This window comes from Podarcis erhardii, assembly GCF_964252035.2.
Source record: "Podarcis erhardii genome assembly, chromosome: 12".
In the NCBI taxonomy this organism is placed as follows: Eukaryota; Metazoa; Chordata; class Lepidosauria; order Squamata; family Lacertidae; genus Podarcis; species Podarcis erhardii.
This window is the reverse complement of record NC_138513.1, coordinates 20475529-20488606: the sequence shown is the minus strand read 5'-3', so window position 1 is coordinate 20488606 and position 13078 is coordinate 20475529. Positions and strand designations below refer to the sequence as shown.

At 41.8% G+C, this 13078-nt stretch overlaps 1 protein-coding gene and 1 long non-coding RNA gene across 8 annotated transcripts in view; one reads left to right on the top strand and one right to left on the bottom strand.

Annotated features, from left to right (window-relative positions):
* LOC309325755 overlaps positions 1 to 7738 on the bottom strand; it is a 111445-nt gene extending 103707 nt beyond the window's left edge. For all 5 annotated transcript variants that reach the window (XR_014149961.1, XR_014149962.1, XR_014149963.1 and 2 more), the window contains exons 1-2: positions 6928 to 7738; positions 1521 to 1676 (exon numbers count right to left, since the gene is read on the bottom strand). This is a non-coding gene — a long non-coding RNA (uncharacterized lncRNA). The remainder of the gene's footprint in view (positions 1 to 1520; positions 1677 to 6927) is intronic.
* Positions 7739 to 7917: 179 nt separating this feature from the next.
* The window catches only part of CACNB2 (calcium voltage-gated channel auxiliary subunit beta 2), a 133510-nt gene continuing 128349 nt past the window's right edge, over positions 7918 to 13078 (top strand). For all 3 annotated transcript variants that reach the window (XM_081882087.1, XM_081882088.1, XM_081882085.1), the window contains exon 1: positions 7918 to 8514. In XM_081882087.1, the coding sequence (XP_081738213.1) occupies positions 8407 to 8514 (108 nt within the window). In that variant the 5' untranslated portion in view covers positions 7918 to 8406. The remainder of the gene's footprint in view (positions 8515 to 13078) is intronic.

The following is a 13078-nucleotide window of genomic DNA, read 5'->3' as shown; positions in this document are numbered from 1 at the left end:
AATGCTGTAAAATGCATAAAGTAAAAACAAAGGAAAGATCTTCCTTCCTTCCTACATGTTGTGAATAGGCAAGCAATGTCTTACACCCTGTGGGGAATAAAAGCTCTATACAGTACTGAGAGTGTTACTGAGAGTGTTACTTTGTCCCTGTTGCCATGGTGCTTCTGCTCTCTATTAGCTTCAGATAAGCCCCAAGTTTTAACTTTGCATCTCACAATGAAGTTTTCTGGTTGTCATTATTTGAATCTCTCTCCTCCTGACCCTATTACACATTCAAGTCTCTAGGTAATAAATCATGAAACATAATTTTAAAAAAGGTTCTTTTTAAAAAGGTTTGATGCTACCTGCCCAACCTAAGATATCCACAACATTCAGGTTCACAATGTCTAAGCACCATAAACAAAAGCTGAGTTATACTTTTCTATCTATTCAGCTTATCAATAAAAATATTTTATGCTAGTGTAATTTAGCTAGGGTTTTCTAATTAGGTACATGGTCTCCAGGAACATAATACAGTACAATGTTATATGTTTTAAACTATTATGTGCAGTGCTTTTATTTTCTAAAAAAAATGTTTAGGGGTACTCTCATTTTCCCACTCATACTGAAATACTGCCAAAGGATTATTTCATGTTTCAGAGATAAGCTCCTCCTGAACGGCACTTTGCCTCTCCCACAATCAGACCTGAAACAGAAGTATTGTGCTATAGATATGGAAGCGGAAGTTCACAATTAAAGGTGAACCTATATAATTCACTCTCTCCAAAACAATACAAGAACTGTAACACAACTATACTTTGAAATTAACACTCTTCTGAATTCTCCATAAAAATGCATATATTTGTGCAAATAACATAAAAGTGTATTATTTAAGGGGAAATTGGTTTTGGAAAATGAGTATATTATGCAAAATTGTATAAAAATGTATACAGTAAGTGATATTCTCACTAAGATGCTGATAGATTTTCATGACGGCCTTTTTTAATAAAAAAATCCAAAATGACGTACAAATACAGAGAACTGAACTTTAGATTAGAAAAATGAGTAACGGAGAGAAATTGAACTTCACAGTCACCTATCCATAGCTATAGGAAGTGTGTGTGCAATGCCTCTTCCCCTGATATACCCCTTCCAGCTCCCCCTTCCAGAGAAGCAGGACAGTGATCAGAAAGGAGCATGTGGGTAAATTTTAGGTGGGGAAAAGATGAAGGTGAAGCAGGAGATGATCAGGAATGGGAAGGAAAGGATCAGTTAAAATTTACAATTTCTTCACATATAATTCAGGTTAAGTTAACTGTGAATAATTCCTTTATCCTTTCTTCAGCCAAGCATATAATTGAGAGAAAACATGTCAGAAATGCCTTATGTATTTTCAGTCATCACTTGTTTTCTTTGTGTGCTTTAGAAGGCTTTCCCCTGCCCCCAGTCATATGTGCAATTTGTTTTGATGAAAACCTACCCTCCTCCCACTATAGTGCTAACAATTCCATTTATCATGACAGAAATCTAACATTTCCTACCTGTATGGCTCCCTCTTCATAGCAAAATGGTCATCTGACTTGTTCACCATGAGGAAAGTGTGCAATTTTCCATGCCACTATTCAGTTTGCAGAAACATGCTAATTGTAGGTTCTGCTTGTGACAAATGAGTCAGTTTGATAAACTTCAAAGGAGACCTGAGAAGGAAGAACAAGTCATTCAGATTATGAGAATACACAGCAGCGCTAACAGGTTTATTTTGCATTTATAAAAGAGCACATCCAAAGCAACAACAAATGCCCCTCTTCCCTTCCTCTTGCTACCAAACTGGGCACCACTCAGCTATTATTATAGGCATAAATCCTACCTATTTGCCCGAACTCATTTCCTGTGTGTTGTAACCTGCATCTCTTCCATTCCAATAAAGCTCATTCAAGCATTATCCTCCTTAGTATTCTCAGGACCACATTATATTATTAGGGAAGGCATTTCAAGTGTACACTTAAACATGTAAAGTATGTTTAGCAAAGAACCATATGCACCACGTTCAATCTCTGCTATCTCTGGATAGTGTGTAGAAACACTCGTGCCTAGAAATTTGGAGAGCTGCTTCCAGTCTGGCCAAGCTAGACAAAGATGCCATTCACACATGAACAGCCTTAAAAAGTAAGTAGTGTGACTGGGATCCTAACTGGGATCCTTGCATGAGTCTGGGGAGCCTTAATCCTTTGCTTCCTGTTGCAGTTCCAATTCAGTTTGCAAGGCCCACTGCCTGAGCTTTGCATTGGGAGAAACATTTCCACTGGTGCAAATGAAAGGTTTTATTTCAGTACAAATAGCACGAGTGAATGTGTGTGTGAATTATCCATATCAGGACTGGAATATGGGGGAAAGGGTTAAATTGCCTCTGACTGCCCTACCAGCGCCCTGATCCAAACTGTGGCCCTCACACTTAAAATTTGCTTTTAAGATGTTTGGAATTGCCCAAGAAAGATGTAAAGTTATTTTTGTATGCCACAACTGCTGCTCGAATCTTATTAGGCAAGAAGTGGAAAACACAAGAACTACCAACTATGGAAGAATGGCAGATGAAGATGATGGACTTTTTTGAGCTAGCTGACCTGACTGGAAGAATCCGCGACCAGAAAGAAGAGGACTATCAAGAAGATTGGAGGAAATTCAAGGGGTATTTGAATAAATATTGTAATATTAAAAATTAGAAGTTACTTGAAAGTATCAAACAGGCCTAGGATTAAATTAGGATTTATTTAAATAAACGGGATTTAGAACACTAAGAAAAGTGAAGAAATTTGATTATAACTGGAATATTGTTGTTTAATAATGATATTGGAAAGCTGTTACATTCAGATACAAGGAAATTCAGAAGGGAGGAACTAGAGGAAGTCAAGTAACATGTTTATAAGGTTGGATTTTTAAATAATTAAGTTTGTTTGTGTTGTTTATCTGTTTGCTGTTATTTTTTATAGATGTATTTTTTCTTCTTTTTTGTTTTTGCTTTGGTTTGTTTTTTGGTTGTGCAACATTTGTTGCAGTATGTGTTATAATTATATAAAACTTAATTAAAATTATTGGGGGGGGGATAAAATTTACTTTTAAGATTGCTTATTGCATATATGGCATCTGGTCTAGTTTTGCCCTCAGGATGGGCAATACTAAAGCTAAATGGAGCAACGGTCTGGCTTATATAAAGCAGCTTCCAGTGTATGTAAGAATGAAACAAACCCAAGAGTAGGAATAAAGGTTCCCAATTATTACAAATACCATAACTATGCAGTTCTGCCATCTGCCTATCAGACAGAGATAGTCAAATAAGTAGCCAACTCCACTGGGGTGTGTGGGTGGGTGAGAGGAGACAATCCCCATCTATTTCTGTATCTGCAAGAATTAGGGTTACCTCTGTCTGCTTGCTGTTCCTTCATGAGGAAGCCTTTGGCTTATCGTTACTGCAACTTCCTCTTAGGCTTCTAAACCATTGGGAGGCATGTGGAAACTACTCCAGCAGCCTTCTCCAATTGCATTGTTCTTGTACTGCTGGTCAGACTACTCATGAGTAAGCAACTGGTTTAGCAGCTTCTGAAAGTCTAAGGTAAAGGTACCCCTGACCGTTAGGGACAGTTGCAGACGACTCTGGTGTTGCGCACTCATCTCACTCTATAGGCCGAGGGAGCCGGCGTTTGTCCACAGACAGCTTCCAGGTCATGTGGCCAGCATGACTAAGCCGCTTCTGGTGAACCAGAGCAGCGCACGGAAACGCCGTTTACCTTCCTGCCAGAGCGGTACCTATTTATCTACTTGCACTTTGATGTGCTTTCGAACTGCTAGGTGGGCAGGAGCTGGGACCGAACAATGGGAGCTCACCCTGTCGTGGAGATTTGAACCGCAACCTTCTGCAAGCCCTAGGCTCTGTGGTTTAGACCACAGCGCCACCCACGTCCCTTAGTCTAGCTGCCACCAAAAGAAGTCAATGACTACAGGGGTTTGTTTGTTTTTGTTTCCCTTTTGAAATAAAGGTAATAAGGCCAGTTTAGGACCACACTGAATGGCTTTGTCCCATGATCTCACCAACCACCTTAAAGATATCTATCCAAAATCATATTTTTCCACAGTGCCACATGTAAAGAAAGATCCAATCTCCTTGCACTCTCTACAACAATGAGGACTCATTGCACTAAACATACAGCTAAGAGCTTGCAGGGAAAGTGACTTTTAAAAAGGAATTGGCCCTTAGCTAGTAGCTACTGAATGAAAAGCTCATTTTCTGCATATAACCTTCCATGCATCAGCATCTATTGGCATATCCATATCCTGCTTTCCATAGCACCTGTCGTCTGCCATTAGCTGTGCCTGAAGAACTCTGGGGAAAACTTAAATAATTTTAATATTGTTACACAAGCCCAGTGCCTGCCTCTCTCTCCACCAAGCAAAGGCCACCAAGCAAAGGGTCATTCTCCCTTTGGAGAACAGAAGACACGGCAGAGACTGTCATGCTTTAAGAAATAGGATTTACAGTCTGCGTGGAGAGAGTCCAAATCTTATAGCATGGCCCAAAGCATTGCAGGCAACCTTCTCTCTTCTCCACAAAGATGGATCTCAGCCTTACTTCCTCCTTTTCCCCAAAAGCCCCTTGCCCGCCCCCCCAGCAGTTACACTGGCAACCTTCCAAATCTCCAGACTCTGGTCACACCTGGGATAAGAAGTTACACTGTCTTTTTAACGACCCACAATGGCTCTCTCCAGGCCCCTAGTTTGGCCAGGCTACCCAGGAATACCTTTGCAGCTTATATTCTCCCTTCATATCACAGATCTTAGCATTTATTAATTTTAGTGTTTAGGGGACCCCAACCCCATCCCGTTCTGTAATAATATGATTAAAATAAGTTTAAAAATAGGGTTTGTGTGAAGGTTTGCATGCACAGCTGTATAGCTTGCCACTAGAGTTGGTGATAGAAAAAAAAACAATAAGGCAAATTTTCAGGTTTTTGTTCAGATAAAAAAGTCCAAGGAATTTCAAAGAAACTAATAAGACTTTTATTAACAGTGGTACATTTTGTCAGTGGGACTTCATTGTAGCTCTGAAGATTTGTGTCTGTTTAATTAAAAGCTGTGGTTACACTAACAGCAAAGAAACATAATTTTAACTTTCTAACCATATGATAGACTGTGAAATCCTTAGACCTCTCCTTGGATATATTTTGAAAAGAGACTAGCTGCATTTTGTTAGATTCTTTGTTTGACTTTGGAGATAAACAGACATATGGGTTTGTGAATGACGAGTGATGACAAAATCCATCTTGGTAGAGCTACTTTGCATTCCTCCCTTCTGACTCTTTCCTTATACAGTTACTTCATACAACAGTATGTTTAATGTACCAAAAGCCTATTACTGTGAGGTGTTTTTTAAAAAAACTACCGTATTTTCCCATGTATAGGACTAGGTTTTTTTCCTAATAAATTATATAAAAAATTAGGGGCGTCTTATACACAGATAGTGCTGAGGCCATTTTCTTAAATCTGAGTTTTATACATGGGGGCATCTTATGGACAGAAAAATATGGTTCATGAGCAGACAGTGTGGCCGGATTTCACACCCACTGCTTCTGCATTTAAGCACTTCTATCTCATGTCAGTGAAAGCAACTGTCTACTTTATAGCTGCTGTCACATTCATTCACTAAAAGGAGGCAAAAACAAATCCACATCTAAAAGCAGCCAACATGTTATGATAAAAATAGCCAACAGTGCCACAATTTAAACTGCAAAAGGGAAAATACTGTACTGCACAAGGGGAATAATAATAGACACAGGGGGAGGGAGATCCTTATGAACAAATATATTGTTAAAATATGCTAAAGGTTGAGTTATTTGTGCCAATAATTTTAAGAAGACTTTCTAAAGTGCAACAGTAAGTCCAGTCTATAGCATGGTAGAACGTGCACTTTGTATGCAGGATGAGATTCAATCTCTAGTTCCACCATATAAAAGGATCTCTGACAATAGGGATGAAAAGGTCCTGGTCTTAGGCCCTGGAGAATTGTAGCCAATTGGGGTAAACAACAAGGTTAGGATGGGGAAGCAGTGGCCCTCCAGATGCTGTTGGACTCCTATCAGTCCCAGCTAGCATGGCCAGTGGCTAGAAGTGATGGGAATTATAGTCCAACAACATCTGGAAGGACACCAAATATTGTAGTACAGGGATAGATGGACCAAAGGTCTAACTCAGCATATTTCCCTACCATTTGACAATTTATCCTCACCAGTAAATGCTGAACTGCTGCTTTCCCTCCAAAATAGAAGTGGCAGCAAGAAACATGCCTTTAAAGAATTGCACATTATGTTTGGCTTGATTCTCAGCATGCCTGACTCAGGAATTTTAACTGTTTGCTTGGGCTTTTTTAAAGAAAGGTGTTTGCTTATGCGGTAGGATTTCCTAATGCTAATTGCAGCATGCGGGTAGTGCTGGTGTTGGGTGTGTGTGTGTAGATTTACATCAGGATAGTGGCTGAGAGGGAAGGGTTAAATCTCCCTTTCCCCACATACTGCAGTCCTGGTGAAAATCACCACCTCCCTCCAGTACAGTGGTACCTCGGGTTAAGAACTTAATTCGTTCTGGAGCTCTGTTCATAACCTGAAACTGTTCTTAACCCGAAGCACCACTTTAGCTAATGGGGCCTCCTGCTGCTGCCGCGCCGCCGGAGCATGATTTCTGTTCTCATCCTGAAGCAAAGTTCTTAACCCGAGGTAATATTTCTGGTTTAGCGGAATCTGTAACCTGAAGCGTATGTAACCCGAGGTACCACTGTATCTTGCATCTGCTGCTTCCAGAGGTGGTTGCGAGAAGCACCTCTCAGCAAAAGACAACCTCTCACTTCTGTCCCTCTTTGGGCCAAGGCAGAAAGCAGAAACGAAAGGAAGCGCTCTGCTCACTCACCTTCTCTCTATGGCCAGGATGAAATAGAGAGAGTTGGCCATCACCTCATATTCTCGCTTGCTCACATGCCCTCTCCTTCTGCTGGGGGTGGGGGCACAGTGGTGGGGAATAGGCCCAGGAAGACCAAATTCTCTATTGTCCTCCATGCTGCTTAGTGAAAGAGGGCAAGGAAGGCGCAGCTGCTGTTCCGAAGATTAGCCAGTCTCTTTTTTTTGTTCACTCGCACTCGAGATCTGGAAGGCTTTGTTGGGTTTGATCCTTCCTGCTGCAACACCCAGGGTTGCCAACTTGAATAAAATAATTGGGGGGTGGGGAGGTAGGTAAGTCCCACCTGGTATAATTGATCCCATGACACAGCGCGCTCACAACATTTGAAGGGCAATACCCATCAACTTTGTGGGGCCAGCCCCCTCAAATATTTTAATGGGGGAAGGGAGCAAAGGGACCTCAGGCCCTAGGAGCTGGTTCCTCTGGCAATGCCCAAAGAGAGAGGGCATATGAGCACATACAGTTTCCCACAGGTGAGATCCAAACCAGTGGCACTTAGTACTTGCACCTGAGGGAGGAAAAAAAATGAAAGGCAGAGAGGGTGCTTGTTTGATATATTTTCTTTACCAGCACCAGATGCTGGCTGGCTCCTTGGCTGCCCTTCCTTCAGCAAAGCGGCAATGTTAAGCACTTTTCCTCTTTTTTTGCTTTGTTTTACGTGCAGCTTGTAACCAGCGTGCCTGACTAGCCAATGCTACTCTTCGCTCGCTTTGGCGTATGTGCCTTGTGTTTTAAAAAAGAAAAACACTTTGTTCGACGGCGGCTTGTCTTGGCCTTCCGAGCAGGAGGATAAAATTCAGGGACCGGCGACTTTCTTGAGGAGAAACGACGGGGCCGCCACTCGACGACCGCGCGGCGGCCATTCCACACACGCCTCCCTCAGCGTTTCCCGCGCTTTCCCCACCGCCCACCTTTCTCGGGGCGGGGGGAAGAAACAACAGGGTGGTCGAGATTTCATCTTCCCTCAGGCGCCTCCTCCTCCTCCCCGTCTCCTCCCCCTTTTGCTCGGCAGTAGTAGCGGTTGCTGCGCTCTGGGCTCTACGAGGCACCGAGCAGCCGCGCTGTTACTTGAGGGCTGGGCGAGGCGAGCAGCTGCGGCAGGAGCCCAGAGTCTTTTCGTTTTGTTTCTCACCATCTCCCTCAGTCAAGCAACCGACCTAAGCAAGCAAGCAAGCAAGCAAGCCAGACGGGCGAGCAAGGAAAGGCACTTGAACCGTTTCAAAATGGCCCATCCCTGAGGGAGAAGAAGCAGCAGCAAGAGCCATCCTCGTGCACCAACCGCCGCCGATTCAAAAAGAGAGAGAGAGAGAGAGAGAGAGAGAGAGAGAGGCGGCGACTACTTGGCGACGGCTTCGCTGAGGCGCTTTGTTGTTGGAAGTGTCGGCGAGTTGTTTCCCCCCCCCCATCCACCCTCCCCACCCGCTTTCTCCAATGGTCCAAAGTGACATGTCCAAATCGCCTCCCACTCCAGCAACGGCGGCGCAGGAGATGCAGATGGAGTTGCTGGACAACCCCCCGGCTCCAGTCCCGGCTGTGCAGGTACAGTTATTGAGGGGTGGAGGGGGACAGAGAGGGAGGGGCTGCTCGCCTAAAAATTAGGGGGCGGCTTTCTTTCCGTGCGGCCCCCGCCCCCTCCATATGGCCAGGGGAAACCTTAATGGTGACTCCGCTTCCAGATGGTTGCTTTTGGGAGCCAGAGTTTTCGAGGCTTCACTTGGCAGTAAAATCCCCTGCCGCCGCCGGCCCCCCCCCCCCAAAAAGAATCCTGCTGGCTTCCATCTTTTTTACTTTACAAGGTAAAGCTGCTATTCGAGGGGAAGAGCAAGAGAAAGGCGAGGAGACTCCTCTATTGAGCAATCTCAGATTAGGCACAGGGTGAAATTCTGCCCCCAACGGCGTGTCGACTCGGATTTACTTCCCACTGAGTTCAGTAGGACTTGCTCCGGGGTCTGTGAGCACAGAATTGCAAGCTAATGTTCCAGCCCTGTGAGTGAGTGGGTTTACTCAGAAGTAGGTTTTGTGTGTCCAGTGGGATTTTGTCACATGCCAATGTATTTAGGGTTTGCAACTCAGAAGTGAGCGCCTCTCTGTTTTTATAAGATTTATGTCCTAGTGTAACTTCAGGATTTCCATCTGGAACAGTTTCGCTCTTGATTCTTTATTAGCATGCACCGGTGTGAATGAAAATCTTTACCTATAAGCATGCGCTCAAATGTGGGTGGGATTGCTGGCTATTTGTGCCCTTAATTATGACTGCAACAGGGTGCTTTTTTCTCCACATGTGAGTGTTCATCACCTGATCACGGTACCATCACAAATAACAGACCCATATTTCGCTGGTCGCCTGCCCCCATCCCACTCATCACACTGTGTACTTTAGTGGAACCTGCTCATGCTTTACTGCCACTCATCAGTTAGTCTGCAGTGATCAAACGTAGAAAAAGCAAGTGTTGTGTGAACCAGGCCAGCGGTGGTTATATTTTACCTTAAATGGTCTGTAATAGGTGCCTATAGATCTACCAAAATCTTGTCTTTGTTCAGAGCCAGAAGCAAGTTCAGAGTTAGAAGCAAGTATCTGTTGTAGGGAAATCAGAGCAATATGAATGGCTCAACTTTGGAAAGTTGGTGGGAGAGGGGAAACTCTGGGCAGGAAAATTCATGTTTTCCCCTTATGGGCACATGGAGAGATATGGCCAATGAGGAGTTATTAAGGCAGGTTCTTGTTGCATCTGTTTTAATAAAACACATAATATGATTTGTTGTATACTCACAATAAAGGTGTTAGAGGACCAGAGTGAAGAGAAAAAATGTGCATGCGTAAGTTTAAGAGCAGGGCAAAAATTCTAATTCATGTAATGACAGTACAGAACAAGTACTTTTGTATGTTGTTGGGTTTTTGTTTTTGTTTTTTTGTTTTTGTTTTAAATACTCTGTATCATGGGGTGTGTTAATGTAAGCAAGCCGTGATGTTTAATAGCTTTACTTAAAGCCAGACAAATATTTGTTATCTGAAAAGTACACGTGTAGGACTATATTGCCATGATTTCTTTCCTTAGCATATCAGTTGTTTCAGCAACAATTTTCTACATGTTACTTTTGGTTTTTAAACCGATATTTCTTTCTCTGGTTTTCAATGTTACTGACAAGGGAACTATTTTATAGATATATGTGTGAGCATGTATATGAAATGTGTTCCTTACTGTAGTTCACACTTCAATTCCATTTTTGAGTTAGTTAACTGCATAAATTGCTGCTGAATGTTTTAAACTCATCAGGGATATGGCAACATCTTATTGTGCATGGTGTTTTTAACCTAATTAATTATTTTAATGTTGGTGAATGAACAAAAACAATGATAAATGCATTACTTGATTGGAATATTCAGCTAAAAAGAAGTATTCTGGAAGGACTCTATTCGTATTGCTAATAAATATTAAAAGATCATTGGCATATCCACCAAGCTTGTCTAACTCCATTCATTACTTTTGCTCAAAATCAGACTTTATAGATTTCATCAGCTAATATCCCCACTACCTGTACAAGTACATTACATGGTGATCATAATTATGCCCCAAAATGTATCTTTTTCTCAAGATACATTTCCCATTCTCTGACTTGTTTCAGGGTTGCATTGACTGGTTCTTTGTAGTGTAAAGTGACCCTGACCTTTTGTCTTAGTATTAAAGATCTGATATCAAAAATATGGACCGCTACAATTGTTTTATTTCATACTGCTGTTATGCTGGTGTCGATGTGATAAATTCTGCATCATAGACCTTCTTTTGGGGGACACTAATGATGAATAAATGAAACATCTACAGTTGAAAAATATCTTTCCTTTTCACTGCATTTTCCCTTTTATGGACTTTTTGCAGTCATAACTGTTGACTATTTACATAGAATAGCATTACAGCTTTTAACAATGAAACAGGTGGGTTGGGAAATTGACTGATTTTGGTCATATGAAACAATAGTGTTTCTCTGTTTAGACAAAAACAAATGATCCTAATAACCTTTTTAAATAAGACAAGCCAATGCTGTTTGAATAAACATGCAATTCACTGGCAATTAAAAATTTAATGGCAGGTTTTTTTAAAAAACAACAACCCTGATATATTTCTCTGTTAATTAAACTTTTAATTTTAATTGAGTGACAAAGCACTGCCTGTGCCTTTTATTTATTCATTTATCAATTTATTTTATTTTTATTTTTGGAAAAACAGCTTTTTGCAATCGTACTCAAAGTAGTCTTTAAATAAATCCATATTGAAAATAGTAGAAAAATTAAAAGTGAAGAACAAATGAATAAGATGAAATGCAGTTAGAGTTTATAAACCTCCAACTGGGAATGCCTGGCCTGCATAACTTTGCACACAAAGATTTTGGCTTGAAGAGTCACTTGAACCAGTGGGAATCATGGTGAGATGGGGTCATGTACCTCCAATGTGTTTCCCTTCTGTCTCTAACCATAATAGGCTCATTAGCTGTGAGATAAAGTACAACATGCATTTCTCAAATTCAGGATGCAACAAACTTGACATTGAACATCTTTGTTATTGTCATACATCACAGGCAGGTCCATCATTTGCAGAAGCACCCATAGGATTAACTACTGTTGCTATTGATGGAAAGCATTACATTCGATAGATAGACAGATAGATGGCCAATTTGTTATCTCTTCTTGGAGCTACTGCAAGATCTGGGTCCTTCTGCTCACTTTGCTTTTTCTCGTCTTATTCCATTCTTCCTATGGAATTAGTATGACCTGGTGGGCTTCTCTCTGGGAAGAAGTTGAATTGGTGATGCCATCCTCCTGCTACACCAGAGATTTAAAGCGGGATCCCTGCATACAGCAATGGGCAGCTTGGTAGGACTGCATCACTCACCTCTACTCCATCCGACAGAGTGGCTGCAGCATATCGGGATGGAGCGAGGAAGAGGCGAAGGAGTTGTGAGGTTGGTATGGTGCAATCATGCCAAGGGAGCCAATCTGATGCTCCTGCCACTGTGTTTGTACCACGCCAGCCTTGCCACCAATATGCCACTCTCCCTCTGTCCTGGTATGCTGCAGCAGCTCAGCAGGATGGAGTTCAGGTGTATGGCACACCCGCACTATGATGTCTGCTGCTGCCAGTTTATATGTTGTTATCCTCAGTATGTCAGAACAAAGATCTTGCAGAATCATTATTGACTTGTCTCTGTCCTGCAGCACTTGCAGCTTACACAGCTCAACTGAGAAAGCATCTTTAACAGGAAAGGTTGCCAGCCTAAAAGCAGTGTCTCTGGGCAGAGAACAAGTAACAGTTGGTTTGGGTGCTAGAGAGCTGTGCACTTGCTCAGTGCCAGCCACTCCAGAGGCAAAGTCCAGCAGTATCTCTTTAATTCAGGAATTTCACCACATTCCCTCCTCTGGAATGTCAGGAGCCTTAAGACCATAAGAGCAGCCCTGCTGGCCTTTCTAGTCAAGCACTCTGTTCTTAGAGTTGCCAGCCTGATGCTTATGGGAGCCCACAGGCAAGGCAAGAGCTGTTTCCTGCCCTTGATTCCCAGTCACACTGCCTTTGATATTGGAGCTAACACAGCCATCATGACTTGTTGCCACTGATACTTTTATCTTCTATTTAATTAACTGGATATAGCTTATTTGGAGAGAAGGGAATTGCTATCTATAAACCATGCTTTTGTAATCTGCAAGCCTTAATATTATAATGTGCTCCACATAGGATCATGCCTGAAAAGTGTTTGAAACCTTCAGATGTTGCAGAATATGAAGTTCTACCTTCCAGTCAGAGTGTACTTAGTTAGCACCATGTGATACTGATATATTTTTTATTTTGTGTTTTATGCTTTAACATTGTACACCAACCTAATATTTTATGGCATGGAATCATATGTTTATAAATACATGAACTACACTTCCTACCACTTAATATCCAGTTAAAGGCAGTAAGTAAATCTTAAGTATTTTGAAATGCAAGTGTACTGAACTGATGTTTGCCACTGTTGTTGCTTTTTGATTCTTCTGTTTGTTGGTTTATCTGGATTTTTCAGTTATTGTTTGGCAGTTTTCCTTAAGGCTTTTGTTTTTTATTCTGCTTTTTTG